This window comes from Apium graveolens, chromosome 8, assembly GCF_009905375.1.
Source record: "Apium graveolens cultivar Ventura chromosome 8, ASM990537v1, whole genome shotgun sequence".
NCBI classification, from domain to species: Eukaryota; Viridiplantae; Streptophyta; class Magnoliopsida; order Apiales; family Apiaceae; genus Apium; species Apium graveolens.
Genome location: NC_133654.1, coordinates 261,450,339 through 261,465,062, shown reverse-complemented (window position 1 = coordinate 261,465,062; position 14,724 = coordinate 261,450,339). Strand labels below are relative to the sequence as shown.

The 14,724-nt window shown below is 34.4% G+C and overlaps 2 protein-coding genes across 2 annotated transcripts; one reads left to right on the top strand and one right to left on the bottom strand.

Annotated features, from left to right (window-relative positions):
• The first annotated feature begins 10,284 nt into the window (after window positions 1-10,284).
• LOC141680808 (zinc finger protein WIP6-like) lies at window positions 10,285-11,508 on the top strand. Its single transcript, XM_074486925.1, has 2 exons — window positions 10,285-10,620; window positions 11,047-11,508. The coding sequence occupies exons 1-2, from the start codon at window positions 10,285-10,287 to the stop codon at window positions 11,506-11,508; spliced, it is 798 nt and encodes a 265-aa protein (XP_074343026.1).
• Window positions 11,509-12,115: 607 nt separating this feature from the next.
• LOC141680807 (secreted RxLR effector protein 161-like) lies at window positions 12,116-12,760 on the bottom strand. The gene has a single exon (XM_074486924.1). The coding sequence runs from the start codon at window positions 12,758-12,760 to the stop codon at window positions 12,116-12,118; it is 645 nt and encodes a 214-aa protein (XP_074343025.1).
• Between the last annotated feature and the right edge of the window lie 1,964 nt (window positions 12,761-14,724).

The following is a 14,724-nucleotide window of genomic DNA, read 5'->3' as shown; positions in this document are numbered from 1 at the left end:
ATAAGTAATAAGAATTACTTACCTGAATTCGCTTTCTCGTTTTACGGGGTTTGAGCTACTACCACCTAGAATACCTTTCCCTTTTCTAGCCTGAATGCCTTCATGCTCCGAATCTATAATATAAAAATCAAAACCCTAATTAGATTCCCACTCGACGTTCCCGGAAAGTTTAACAATTAACCCAATTCGGTCTAACGCCTAACTCATATATACGAGTATAAACACCGAATACTCACATAGCACTTAATAGTGTATACTTAAACTCCATACTTTAGCAAATAATCACAATTCGTATGACTCGATAACAAAGCAACTCAATCCTTTCCTTTTTATCCAAAAATTCAAACCAAAGCAAATGAACCATATCAACTAGATCAACATGCAATATTATATCTCCACACGCATTTATTTAACTAAACGCTAAAATTAAATCAACCAAATAACTTTAATCAATCCCATTTTAAAACTATGAACCATTCGGCTTTTTCAACAAAACACAATCAAAGAATCAAATAATGACATGCAAGTACAAGAATCACTTATAAACTTTAGTTTAAGCCAAAACTCATCCTTTTAAATCATTTTTAACTTAAATAATTACATGCAAAGCTATAACTTGACATGCATTTGACATCTCATCCAAAACCAAATCAAATTCAACTCTACAATCCAGTTAAACACATAACTAAGACCTAAGCATGATTGATTTTCCACTTAGCACATAATTAAACTTAATTTCTTAAAAATTGAACTCATACTACTCGAATTTACTAAGAAACATCACATGCAAACCTCAATTCGATTCTTTAATCAACAATCAATCTAATTATCCAATATTATCAAATAACAATTATCCACAATCATCTTAATCAACAAAATGAACTTATATTCTTTAAAAATATCAAGAACCATTCGGTTTCAAGTAAAACACAACATGCAACTACATAAAATCTTGTTTATGCATATTAGAGTTTAGTTAATACATCAGAACTCACCACCGGTTCACCGGAGTTCATCACCGGTGGCGGTGGTCTCACGGTGGTGCCCCCATTCGGGGGTTTCCAACCTTGAACCTCCGATTTTTGACCCAAAAACACAGTAACTAACACATGCAACAACTATTATCACAAATTAAGAAGATCAAAGTCGAAAATTGCAAGGAGAACATAAACTATGGTTCTTGGCTCAATATCGCATACAAACACACACACATATACACGCATGCAAGCACCTACACACACATGCACAAGATTTAAAGATCATATATGGATTAGAAATGAAGTTTTATGGAAGAATCCATGGAAATTAATGGAAGAAGAGGGTTGTAATGAGAGGAAAAGAGAGAGAGACTTCGAGAGTGAGAGAGAGAGAAGAGAGAGATGAGGGAAAACAAAAGAGAGAGAGAAGAGAGTGCACGGGTGAAGAAAGAAAAAGAAAGGGGGAGGGTGGGATTATATAATAAGGGGCAGGGGTATTTTAGTAATTAGCAAAATTTCTTTCTTCTATTCTCTTTTCTTTTTATTATTAAGCTTAAAAATAAATTTAAATGATGAATAACTCTCTCAGAAAAGATGGGAATGAAATGAATAATAATTTTGTAGCATAGATCTCAAAATTATCTTTGTATCCATATTTTTAAAATAATTTTTGAGCGAACGGTTTATTTAATACGGATTTTACAAGATTATGCTGAAAATAGCATTTTAGCTGCATAAAATTATTTTCAAATACTCCAATCACAAAATAATTTCATCCATCATTTTTGTAAAGTCTCTAGGACTATTTCAAATATAAAAAAAAAACAAATTTCATGTCTTGACCATACTCGGATAATTTTATAAAAATATTTAAAGGTTCAATAAACCTTATTTTAAATCAAATAAATCCCTTAAAATTATTTAAAAATAACCAGAGCTCATAATCAAGCATATTTTCAAGCAATAGCACGTATTCACATATCATGACTCATATCGTAACACATTCGATCATAAGAATTCCCCTTTCTAATTAATATTCACTTTTCGCATAACGAATTGCGTCCTGTCTAACGGCCCGACATTGAGTGTTTTCAACTACGCTTTTCAATCATTCTCTTTATGCCATCTGACACGTCAAACTGGAATATAATACTCACTTAAACATTCCTATTTCACACAATAACACATAGTTCACATTTAAATACCTTAATCTCTTTTTAAGACGGGTTCCGTTCAACCTGACGGCCCGACAACACAGCTTATCCCCTAAGCTGACTCATCAAACTGGAACGGGTCATTTTACTTTCCCAGTTACTAATATACAATATAGACAATTAACCAATAAAATCATTTATCCCTTTATTTAATCACATAATTTATAATTACACCACAAAATTATACTTTATTCACTTAATCACGTCGCGAAATTCCCAGTCGCTAGAGGTATTTCACCCAAAAATATTTAAATTTTTCCTGTAAAAATATATGTATCCTCAAAAAATAAGAAAATAACATTTTTTTTAAATTACCAGTCTAGGAATAGGCATATATGGTAAATGGCCAAGAAATTTAGGATGAGAATTTTTGCTAGTCTTATAAACTGATTTTTTTGTCATTATTTCAAATTACATCCAACACTAAAAATTACTCCAAATTTGAGATTACATTACACTTTTTTTTGTATATTCCAACATTGTGTTTGTACCTAAACCAAATTTGTTTTTGTGTTTTCCCTACGTTATATGGTATAAAATAGATTTCTTCTAGTTTAAAGTTTCGTGCAAGTGAATTAGAGTTAAATTTGAAACTAGACAATTTTGTCCTTTTTAATATAAAAATGACATCAAAACAGTGTGAGGTGTCGAGTGAAAATTTTAATGCTAATAGTTGAAGAAAAAATGTTTTACAACTTACAATAGAGATCTGTTAATTGGAAACCATCATATGTCATTTTGAGGATCAGCAAGTTAATAAAATTTTATATTACTATAAATTAGTAGATTTTTTACATGGCTAATATGTGAATTTAATTTTCTTGATATTCTATTGGTACGAATATAATAAATCTTACAAATTTTATCTTGATTGTATCATTATGATTTTTTTCTTGTTGATGTAAAACATAAAGACGTAGTATAACACATAAGACAGAGATCAAACGGAGCCGGGATACTTGTTAGGGCTCATAAGAATAAAATTCTGAAAAATGTATTACATACTTCTCGTGATTTTTTTAGTAGGGAATCCGCAGCCGCTACCCTTCGGGTGCGCACTGGGTAAACTCCGTCGGCTCACGCAATAGCCTGCAAATCACGCGAACCAAGATAAACCGCATTTAAGCGACAAGATCGGGTCAGTAGACATAATCATAAATTCTTCGTCCGTGAGTTTCGAACATGCGACCAAGAGAATAATTATTCACTCTTTAACCAACCGAGTCAACCCTTACTGACAACTTCAAAACTTAAATGTGTTGCTCTTTATTTAGTTTCAGAATTTATATATTATTCATATTTCAAATTTTATGATAAAATTCTGAATTAAAACATATGTGTTCAGGTGAATATTTTGGTAATAGGCTAAAGTTAAGTGATCCGTGCAATGACTCTTAAACTAGGGAGCTACTTATCTGGCCAGAGTCTATTGAACCTCCAATGTTTTTTGTGTATTATGATTTAAAATCTTATGGACAGAGACTCTTGAACATAATCTAGTTATTTGAACATAAAGAAGCGATCAATAGATTTTAGGGCATACATGTATTTCTTTGAGCTGAGTTCTAGTTTGCTGATCAAATTATAGCAATACAATAATCATTAGAGCATCTTCAGCCCAAAAGACCCCTTACCTATTCTTGATCCGGTTGTACATATTTACCGGTTTAGTCTCAAAATTCAATCTCTAACCGTGTTTCCCTTCCTTATAATATTTCCTTATAATATTTTAGGTGAGAGAAAATTATTCCCTATTTTTGTCACCCCTATTTTTTCCACTTCGTCTCCCGCCCACTCCCTGTCGCGCATTTTTCATCTCTCCCGCCTGTTTCATTCTTTTCTCTCTTTAACTCTTAATTTTCTATTTTATTTCACTTTTTATCAGTTATTGTTCTTTCTCTTTTATATTTGGAAACGACCAATGGGAAGAAAAACTGCAAAATGATTAAAAAGAACATAACTTTATGTAAAAGATCATTAATTTATTTCTGTTATAACTGAAGTAAAAGATACAATGATTAAGAAATCACAAGCGAGAAATGAAACTATTAAACAACTGATATAACTCGAGAAGGAAAGGATAAGGGCAACTGAGGAGCAAGAGAAAATAAGGGAAGAGCGAGAAAGAATAAAGGAGGAACAAAATCGTAGAATGTTTGATCTTTCCATCCTGGGCATTGCTACTACTGCTACCACTGCTATGGCGGCACCCTTGTCGAAGTATTATAACTCTCTCAAAGCTGTTATTCTAGAAAAGAGGATCTAATGTTTCTTGATACTAACAATTTATATATATGTATAACTATAAGAACAAGCAATGGAGTTGCTCGAATAATGCTTTGACTTGTTTATTAATCAGAGAGTTACAACAATATATAGAGCCTGGAATGAAAATGAAGAAATTAAAGTGCTAAAAACTATCCCACGTCCAAGGTGGTTTCCTAAACAAACTCTAGCGTCTCCTGACTTATTCTTTCTCCTAAAATTATGCCACTAAGAAAAGACTAATTCAAATAATTAAATAAAACATCAAAATAATAAATAATTTGAGATTAATTGCAACAATCTCCCCCTTAATCTCAAAGTCATCCATTTAGATTTTTAACCCCTAGTAATTTCCTCATATTCTTGAACTTGATAGTATCCAGCCCTTTAGTTAGAATATCCGCCCTCTGACTGTTACTGCTGACATGCTTCAAGATGACTTCTCCTCTTTCCATGCTTCAAGATGACCAAATCGTAAGTGCCACCAATTAGATGATTCAACACAATTAACAGAAGGTGCAACAGTATCATTAATAAAATCACTCAAAACGGGTTCAGCATTTATTAAAAATAAACCATCAGACAAGTAACCCTTGCCCAAAAATGTATTAGTGCGAGTAATCGCTACCTTATTATATTTCAAAGAAAGTTCAAAGCCATTCTTAACTAAATAACTTTTATTTATTATATTTCTACGAATAGAGGGAACATGATGCACTCTAGTGAGAGATGGAATCCGTCTAGAAGCAAAATTCAGGTCCACATTTCCTATTCTAAGCACTTGTGCATCACTAGCATTCCCCATCGTCACTATCACTCCATGAGTCTGTTGATAAGATACAAATAAATTAATATCATCACAAATATGCATATTAGCTCTAATATCAATCAACCATTCATATGACAGATAAGTGGAAAGTAGTACATGGTTTTAAGTAACATACCCGTCATCGGTTCCAGAGGCAACAACCTCACCAACAACCATGTTAGCTACAGGCCCACTCGTGGTTCCAAGTCCAAGCACAGTGTTTGCTTGAGCTACCACTCCAGCTTTCTTAGCTTTCTTACTAGGACAATCCTTGCTCCAATGACCAACCTGTCCATAAGATCCACAAGGTTTGTTTGGCTTTAGTTTCTTAGCCTTGTTCTTGTTCTTAGACTTAGTATTTTCCTTCTTAGGAACGTACTTTCTTTTTTATCCAACAGTCACTACATTCACCTTCGAACTCCCATGTCCAACAGGCATCACATGTCACTGTTTGGACTTGTGGTGCTCTTGCACCGAGATATCTAGCATAAGGTTAGTCCAGCTGATCTCTCCTTTTTGTCTTTTCAGGGAAAAAGAAAACTCTTCCCAAGACTTCGGGAGTTTTTCAATCACAGCCATAACCCCAAACTTCTCAGGAAGGTCCATGTTGGACTCCTTCAAAGCATGCACTAACATCTCAAGCTCATGAACCTGCTTAGTCATGGATTTAGTATCCACTAGTTTGAACTCAAGAAACCTAGCCACATAATACTTTTCCAACCCTTGCGAGTCAGTATTGTGTGTCTGGTCAAGCTTTTTCCATAAAAGCTTAGCAGTGTAGAAGTCATATGAATAAACATCGAATCGGATTTTCATTAAGGCTGCCAAAATTGCACCCCTAGCTGCCCCATCCTTTTCCTCCCATATAGCATAGGCCTTATCTTTCCATCTACCACTGGTTTTTCATACTACAGCACCAGCCATAGACCCTTAACCGTAAGCCACAACTTTATCTTTCTCTACCAGCGAGAAAAACCAAGCCCCCGCCGAATTTCTCAGGCATGCCTCTTAAATCGATGTGTTGTGGGAAACGGTACGTGGTCCAATCAATGGTGGGTGCGGTATCACCAGAACCAGATCCCTCAGCAACAACAACAGGAGACTTAGTTTCATTAATCATCTTGCAAAATAATATATAACAGAAAAATTTATCTTCAAGATTGTTGGGAAAAATTCACTAAATATGTGAAGGCCAGTTATATATAATCACAAGAACAAGCAAAACTTAATAATGAAATAAATAATGAAGGTAAATAACGAGAAATAATCGGCGAGTGAAATTGACAAAGGTCGAAAAGAAAGCTTACTTTTATCGCTTTAATCAGAAATTGAAAGGAGATGAACAAGCTTAGTCGCCTAGTCTCCTAGTCTTCCGAGAAGACTAGACGATTCTTGAAGAGAAATTTGCCCCACTTAGGCTGTGATGGGTTCGCAAAGTTCCTTCAAGGATAAAACAACTACAGACCTATTTGTACACGGTCACGGCAAGTTCAACGGCGATCTACACCTCACTTCGCCTGAAAATACCTTATAACTCGAGAGAGATCAGTTTTTAGAGAGAGGGAGAGGTTGCTGCCAGGGTTAGTGTAACCCTTTTGTGTTTTCTATTAGAATCCCTAATAACACACTTTCAGTTACACTTGAAATATTAACCGCACAGGTCGCCTCGCGTATGCTAGACGCCGAGACATTCGTCCAAATCGGCTTTCAACCCGTGTCATGTCGTGGCAAGGCGGCGGCATGCGTGCGCGCGCGAGGCTCACAATAAGACCATGCACTCAACATGCCTTGATAGTTGTACACTACACTTGCACATGTTACTATATAAAGGTACCAAACCCACTTTACCAAAACTACGTGGGATATAAGTTTTCATCATGAAAACTAATCCACGCACATTTTCAAACAAGCACTTTTAACTCAAATTATATATGGATGTTATTAAGAAAATGCCTTAAATACAAATATGAAAGTTTGAGTTCTGGTTACAAGAAACAACTTATTGTTAGTTTTCGGAATTTCATCAAGAACATATTGTAAATATGTCTCGAATTTCCCATTTTCTAACATAGTCTGTGTATGATTATACCATTATAAGATACATACGAGCGTTTGATCTCGATGCAGTTTGCAAAATTATAAATTGTATTTTAAGATTGCTCGAATTTATAATATATACACACTATTCTATAATATAATGGACAACCGAACTCGGATCGAGTTTGGCTCTATTCGTGAACAAATTTTGTTGTCGGCTCTTTTATTAATGAACCGATCTAAAACATAACTTTTCGGCGGTTATTCAACTTGGAGCACCTCAGTTTGTTTCAAGAAAAAAAGTAGACTAGCTCGGGCAGAACCTGCCTCCGCTATGTTCGTCTACTCGTGCATATAACAGTCAACCCGGTTCACCATAATAAAATGTAAAGTAAAAGAAAAGTAAAAATCGGACTTGTGCAAAAAAAAGGCCTGCAAATCTCACTCATCATGCAGAAACAGCAAAATTTATTGTGATGGATACTTTTTTAAGAATACTAGTACTGTTGATATATACATGTCAATGAATTAAGCAATATTGTGGTTCGGTACCATATTGGAGACGCCAAGGCTTACAATAATTAAAGTTTGCTATCTCTTTATTGAATCAGACATTAATGGTAGAAGATTGATCGGTCTATTTTATCATATAGGCTAGCCATTGCTTCTATCAAGATAATAGTGTACCACAATATAACATACACCCTCCGATACTGGTTTCTTTTGTAAGATCTTTTTCATCGTACGTGTTTCAATTTCAAGTTAATGCGGACCCATTTTGGCCCTATAACTATCGATTTGACGATTAATAAAGATAGTGATAAAAATTTATTGACATTTTATCAAATTTATATTTTTTTTAAATTGTATAATAATTAACGGGGGATAAATAGGTGTATACATTAATATATTTATATTGGGTATAAGTTAAAATATATTATTAAATTAATAATTTATTAATAAACATAAAAAATTAAAAGTGACTAATATTATTGTGGGAGGGAGAGAGTTTCCGCAGACTCCCTCCTTCCAATTGAATTATATATAGATTTTTTCAATATTCGACACACATTTTAAGTAGAATAAAAAGCACACTTCCTTAATTCATTTCTAAAATTTTCATTTTATGTATTAAACTTCAAACATCGAATTTTTATTTAGAAGAAAAAAGAAATTAAAATAATTTATGCAAGTATGTTACTCCTCCTATTTTTTTTATTTGTCACTGCGACTTTTACACACGTTTCAATATGCTTTGACGGGTTAGTTAGAAATATCATTTTTAAATTTTTTTGTGAATTAAAATATAGGTTATCTACTTTTATTTATAAAAAAGAAATTTTCAAACGATAATTTTAACTAACCAGTCAAAACACATTAAAATATTTGTAAAAGTCAAAACGACAAATAAAAGAAATAAAGGGAATATAAAAGAGGGTTAAAATGCCAAGGGAGTATACATTCGGACTTTTACGAATAAAAAAGCCTGAGCTAGTACCAACATTGGCTTGGCATCCCCCAATATATACATCTAGAGGGACGAGGGAGTAAATTAACTAGGGTTGTAGAATATGGTGGAGGGACAGTTCGTGTATTGGATCAAGAAAAGTACTCATATTCAAAAATGGTCAACAACAGAATCCAACATCTCAGGCATACAGGTCTGTCAACTGATTAAGAGTAGGATAGATGGTACAACGTAGTACGTCCTGTCACTGATTGGTGCGCCACTTAAAAGCAACTAAACAAACACTACATATAGACATATTCATACTTCTCGAGCATAGTAAACTCTTCTCCGTGATAGGCATATTCAGGTACTGTCATTTTCCTGGACGTGTTATAATGGATTAATTTTGGATCTCCCATGAAATCGCAATGCCTTCTATAGCTCTAGGTCACTAGCTCAGTAATAATCGGCACTGTGCAGGTAGCAGAAACTTTGTTTAACACGAACTTTTATAATCGACACAACTGAGATAGTTTTCTAAGTTAGGTAGCATAAACTATAATATAAACTTGTAAACCAGCCTCCGAAATTTTCTGTTTATCAAGAAATAACCATAACCCAGCATATGCACGATACATTTCTTCAAATGCATTAGTTTTGGAATTCGGTAATAACCCCAAAGACTCATCTTTAATTTTTTTTTTCAAAAACAACTTGTATTTTTCTCCATCCGGTGTTATAAAAATCGGAACCGAATAGATCGGTTGACCAGCTAATTTATGATTTATCGAAAATCGGAGATTTATCGAAATAAAAATTGGATGTATTTTGATTTTATTAAATATATATTAAATTAGATTATTAATTTTATTTATATACAAATATATCTTTAAAGCTTTCAAGTTAATCATTTTTTATATAAATAAAAATTTGAAATAAATAATGTAATGGGTTTGCAAATCGAGAATAATCGAGAAGAAAGAGGAGTAATTTACATCAATCTTCTACCTCATTCTTCTCCATCTTTGAAGTATCAAAGCAAGGAGATCAAAATTAATATAATTTTGATCTCATGTATTGACCCGGATTTTATGATTTTGACCCGATTTTTAATTCGATAATGCAAAATCGTGAATTATAGTGATTTATTGTAATTTGATCGGGAATTGGGCGAAATTTCAGCTAATTTATCGACAGTTCGGTTCGCAACCATCAATACTAAAACAGCTTTTTGCATGTGATTCAGTAATAAACAGCTTGCATGGTGATATCACCGTGTAATGTGTATGTCTTCATTCCAACATGTGGGAAACCTTAATTATGTACCACATGCATCTTATATGATAAGTTCCGAGTTCCACTTGTTAGCAACACATATATATAGGAGTATGTATTCTTAACATAATTCCCCTCTCTGCTATTGTCTCCCTTGTTTCCAACATGCCATCCATTTAAAACTTTCTACGCTTTTGATATCACACCATGCAAGCTCATTCCCTCACATACACATCTTAATAAAGTAACAGTAGGTATATGGAATTCGAAACTCAACAATACGAAGAACACAATGTGTTTCTTTCTCTTGCTCCTCCTGGCCAACAGCATGTCTCCAATTATCTAATGAAGCATAATCATGAAAACCCTAATTACTCTTATCATATCAAAGATCAACAAGCTGGTGAAGAAATAGTAACTCATGATCATTTTGGCTCTGCTGCACCAGGAGTTACCTCAAGTAACCCTAATGGTGCTGATGTAGCTACCCAAGCAAACTATTGGATCCCCACTTCAGATCAAATCCTTGTCGGGTCAACACAGTTTTCTTGCACTGTTTGTAATAAAGCATTCAACCGTTACAACAACATGCAGGTATTTTAACTGTTGATGATGCAAAATATGGATCTGTATATCTCCAGGGTTATATTAAATTTCCATTAAAATTATTTTACTTATAAATAAAGTGTACTCCATAGGCCATAGCATTATACATTTCTACTCTTTGTTAGAATCAAGTGCAGGTACGTTTTTTAATCAAGAGCACTCAAATTACATTTCCAAAATATCTTATCTAACACTAGTAACTCTAATTTCTTCCATATATATGCGGCCACTATATACATGACAACATTAGCCTGTAACTTTATGCAGGTTCACACAAACACACACACACACAAATTTCAACCATAAAACTAGACATGTTATTAGTTTTTACACATATTCCTCTTCCTCTACTGTATGATCGATCCGTTGCTGACCATGTTGTCGTATTTTGTTGTTTGTTTTGTATTCGTCAAGATGCATATGTGGGGGCATGGTTCTCAATATCGAAAAGGCCGAGAATCATTAAAAAGGACAACACCAGCTGTTTCTTCACTCATAGACCTTCCTTGTTATTGCTGTGCTGAGGGATGTAAGAACAACATCAAACATGTGAGTGCGAAGCCGCTTAAAAACTTCAGGACACTGCAGACTCACTATCAGAGAAAGCATGGAGATAAGCCATTTAAGTGTAGAAAATGTGAAAAGCCTTTTGCAGTCAAGGGAGATTGGAAAACTCACGAGAAGAATTGTGGGAAGCTTTGGTTTTGTATCTGTGGAACCAACTTCAAGCATAAGAGATCACTTAGTGACCACGTTCGTTCTTTTGGAGAGGACGGTCATGCACTGGTTTCTGAGGATGCACTTGAGGAAGACCCTGATCATTATGATGAAGAAAATCATATAGGTGGAGCTTATTACGATTATGCAATGTTTTGATATGTTCTCCTAATTAAATGTAAACTCGTCCTGAGCCAGCTAGCTCGTTTATCCTTTGAAAGTATCTGTAGTGCTTATGCAGAATGCTATTAATTAAGCTATTAGTTTGAATGATTCTTTTTGTTTTCTTGAATATTTTAGGTGGAGAAAGCAAACACGGACAAAATTTACCTACAACTAGACAATCACTTTTGTTTTAAATTCATTTGAAAATAAAAGAATTGCATTTGTCTACATTTTGATCATAGATGTGTAGGAACTTAAATATAAAAGATTTGGAGATTAAAAAGAAGAAACTTGTTCTCAATAATCCACACAACTAACTCACACAAAAGAGATATAAACTCACACTTGTATTTCACTCAAAAAATTATATAAAAACTTGATGATTACAAAGCTTAAAAGAGTGTCCTATTTATAGGCCTCCATAGAATCAACTAGAATATGCAACACCCTAGGTACATGAAAAGCTAAAGGTCATAAATTCAAAAGACATTAAACTCAAAAGTCTTGAATCTCAAAGATCTATTCTAGGTGCTTCCATGAATATTCAATATTATTAAAATAATAATCAAAATTTAGCTTATAATTAATTTAACATCCCCCCTTAAGCTAAACTTTTTCTCATGCCAAGTTTATTCTTCAACTCCTTTAAAATGTCGGGCCTCAAAGGTTTCGTAAAGATATCACCAATTTGATCTTGTGACTTGCAATGTTGAATCACAACTTCTCCTTTCTTCACCAAGTCTCGGATAAAATGATATTGGATTCTTATGTGCTTACTATTTCCATGAAATATCGAATTCTCCGTGAGTGCTATCGCTGACTTGCTATCATAATAAATAATTGGACTTTCTTTAGCGGCATGCTTGAGATCCTCCAACACCCATGTGATCCATAATGCTTGACAACTAGCTAGTGACAAAGAAATATATTCCGCCTCCGCTGTTGAGAGAGCCACAACTTGTTGTTTCTTTGACATCCATATGATTGCACAAGAGCCAACAAAGAAAACATTTTCCGAAGTACTTTTACTATCATCAACACTTCCGGCCCAATTACTATCACAATATCCAAGCACCTTAGAGTCATTTGTCTTTTGATAATAAAGTCCATCTCCAAGTATTCCCTGAACATACCTCAAGATTCTCTTTTCGGCCTCCCAATGTGTCTTCTTTGGTTGCTCCATGAATCTACTAATCAAGCTAACACCATATGTGATATCCGTGTTAGATATATTTGATAATGTCATGTCTAATATGATTTGTGTTTAGTTTTCAGATCTTACTTAAACTAGAAAAATCAGTACTTAACTGAAATCAGTACTTATACTGAAGTCAGAACTTAAGTTATCAAAACTTAAGGTTCAGGAGATATTTATCAGAAGATAATATCAGGACTTCAAGGAAACTTTCAGATAAGGAAGGCGGCTGATTGAAAGGAAAGAATATCAAGACAAACGCAAGAAGAGATATGCATGAAGAAGGAATTCTATGAAGAATAGAATACTTAGAAGAAAAGATAAATGATTGATATATTTTAGGAAGCAGAATTATGTTCCATATCAATTAGCGATTATCTTGTAACTGTGTAATATATAAACACAGACATAGGGTTTACACTATAAGTGTTATCATTATCGAGAATATTATTCATTGTAACCCTAGCAGCTCTCGTGATATTTGTTCATCACTGAGAGAGGACAGTTCTACATTGTAACAGAGTTTAATAAAGTTTGTTTTCTGTTATTTGTGTTCTTTGAATTCGATTTGATTATGCTATACACTGTATTCAACCCTCTTCTACAGTGTGTGTGACCTAACAAGTGGTATCAGAGCCTATCTGTTAACACACAAACAGTTTAAGATCCAAAAACAATCATGTCTGAAGCAGAAACTCCAACCAAGCCCACCAAAACTGAAGAACCCCCAAAGACTCAAATCCATAGTCGATATGAGGCTATTAGAGTTCCCATACTGAAACCATCTGAATATCCCATATGGAAGGTGAGGATGACTATGTTTCTGGAAGCTACAGATCTAGAATATCTTGACAGAATCAATGAAGGACCTCAAAAGCCAACAAAACTCGCTGTTGTAGTTGCAGGTGAAGCAGCGAAGTCTGTACCAAAGGAGAAGAGTGATTACACTGCTGAAGATATCGCATCAATTGTTAAGGATGCTAAGGTACGACACTTGCTGCATAGTGCCATTGATAATGTAATGTCAAACAAGGTAATTAACTGCAAGACTACAAAGTAGATATGGGATGCCTTGGAGACAAGATGCCAGGGAACTGATTCGATTAAAAAGAACAGGAAGACTATACTCACTCAAGAGTATGAACACTTTGACTCAAAGCCTAATGAGTCATTGACTGATTTATACGACAGATTTGTCAAACTCTTGAATGATTTGTCACTATTTGATAAGAAGTATGATCTTGAAGATTCAAACCTTAAATTCCTATTAGCTCTTCCTGAAAGTTGGGATTTGAAGGCCACAATTATAAGAGACAACTATAACCTTGAAGAAACAACTCTTGATGAAATTTATGGGATGCTCAAGACTCATGAACTTGAGATGGAACAGAGAAGCAAGAGGAAAGGAGGAAAGTCAAGGACAGTTGCTCTTAAGGCTGAGGAAGAATCTCCCAAAGCAGCCACCTCAAGGAAAGGCAAGGGAAAAGCGCTCATCACAAAGTCTGATACTGAGTCATCAAGTTCTGATAGTGATGATGACTCAGAAACTGAAAGCTTGCCTGAGATGGATGTTGATGAAGAGATGATGAAGCTGTGTGCTCTTATGGTGAAAGGAATCACAAGGATTGCATACAGAAAGTTCAGGGAGGGAAAGAAGTTTTCTAGGAAAGGTGCAAGTTCTGATAAGAAGAATTTTAGAAAATCTGAAGGTAAAGGAGGGAAGTCTGACAGAGGAGATTACACAAATGTCAAATGCTACAACTGTGGTGAGAAAGGCCACATATCTCCTGATTGCAAGAAAGTAAAGAGTGACAAAGGCAAGGCTCTTGTCACAAAGAAGAAAAGCTGGACAGACACTTCAGATTCTGAAAGTGAGGTGAACTATGCCTTGATGGTAAATGCTGATAGCAGTTCTGAAGCTGCTGAGTTAAAGGTACCTCAAACTACTTATGCCTTTCATACTGATGACATTAATGAGTTGAGAAGATATCTTAAAACCATGTTCATTAGTTATA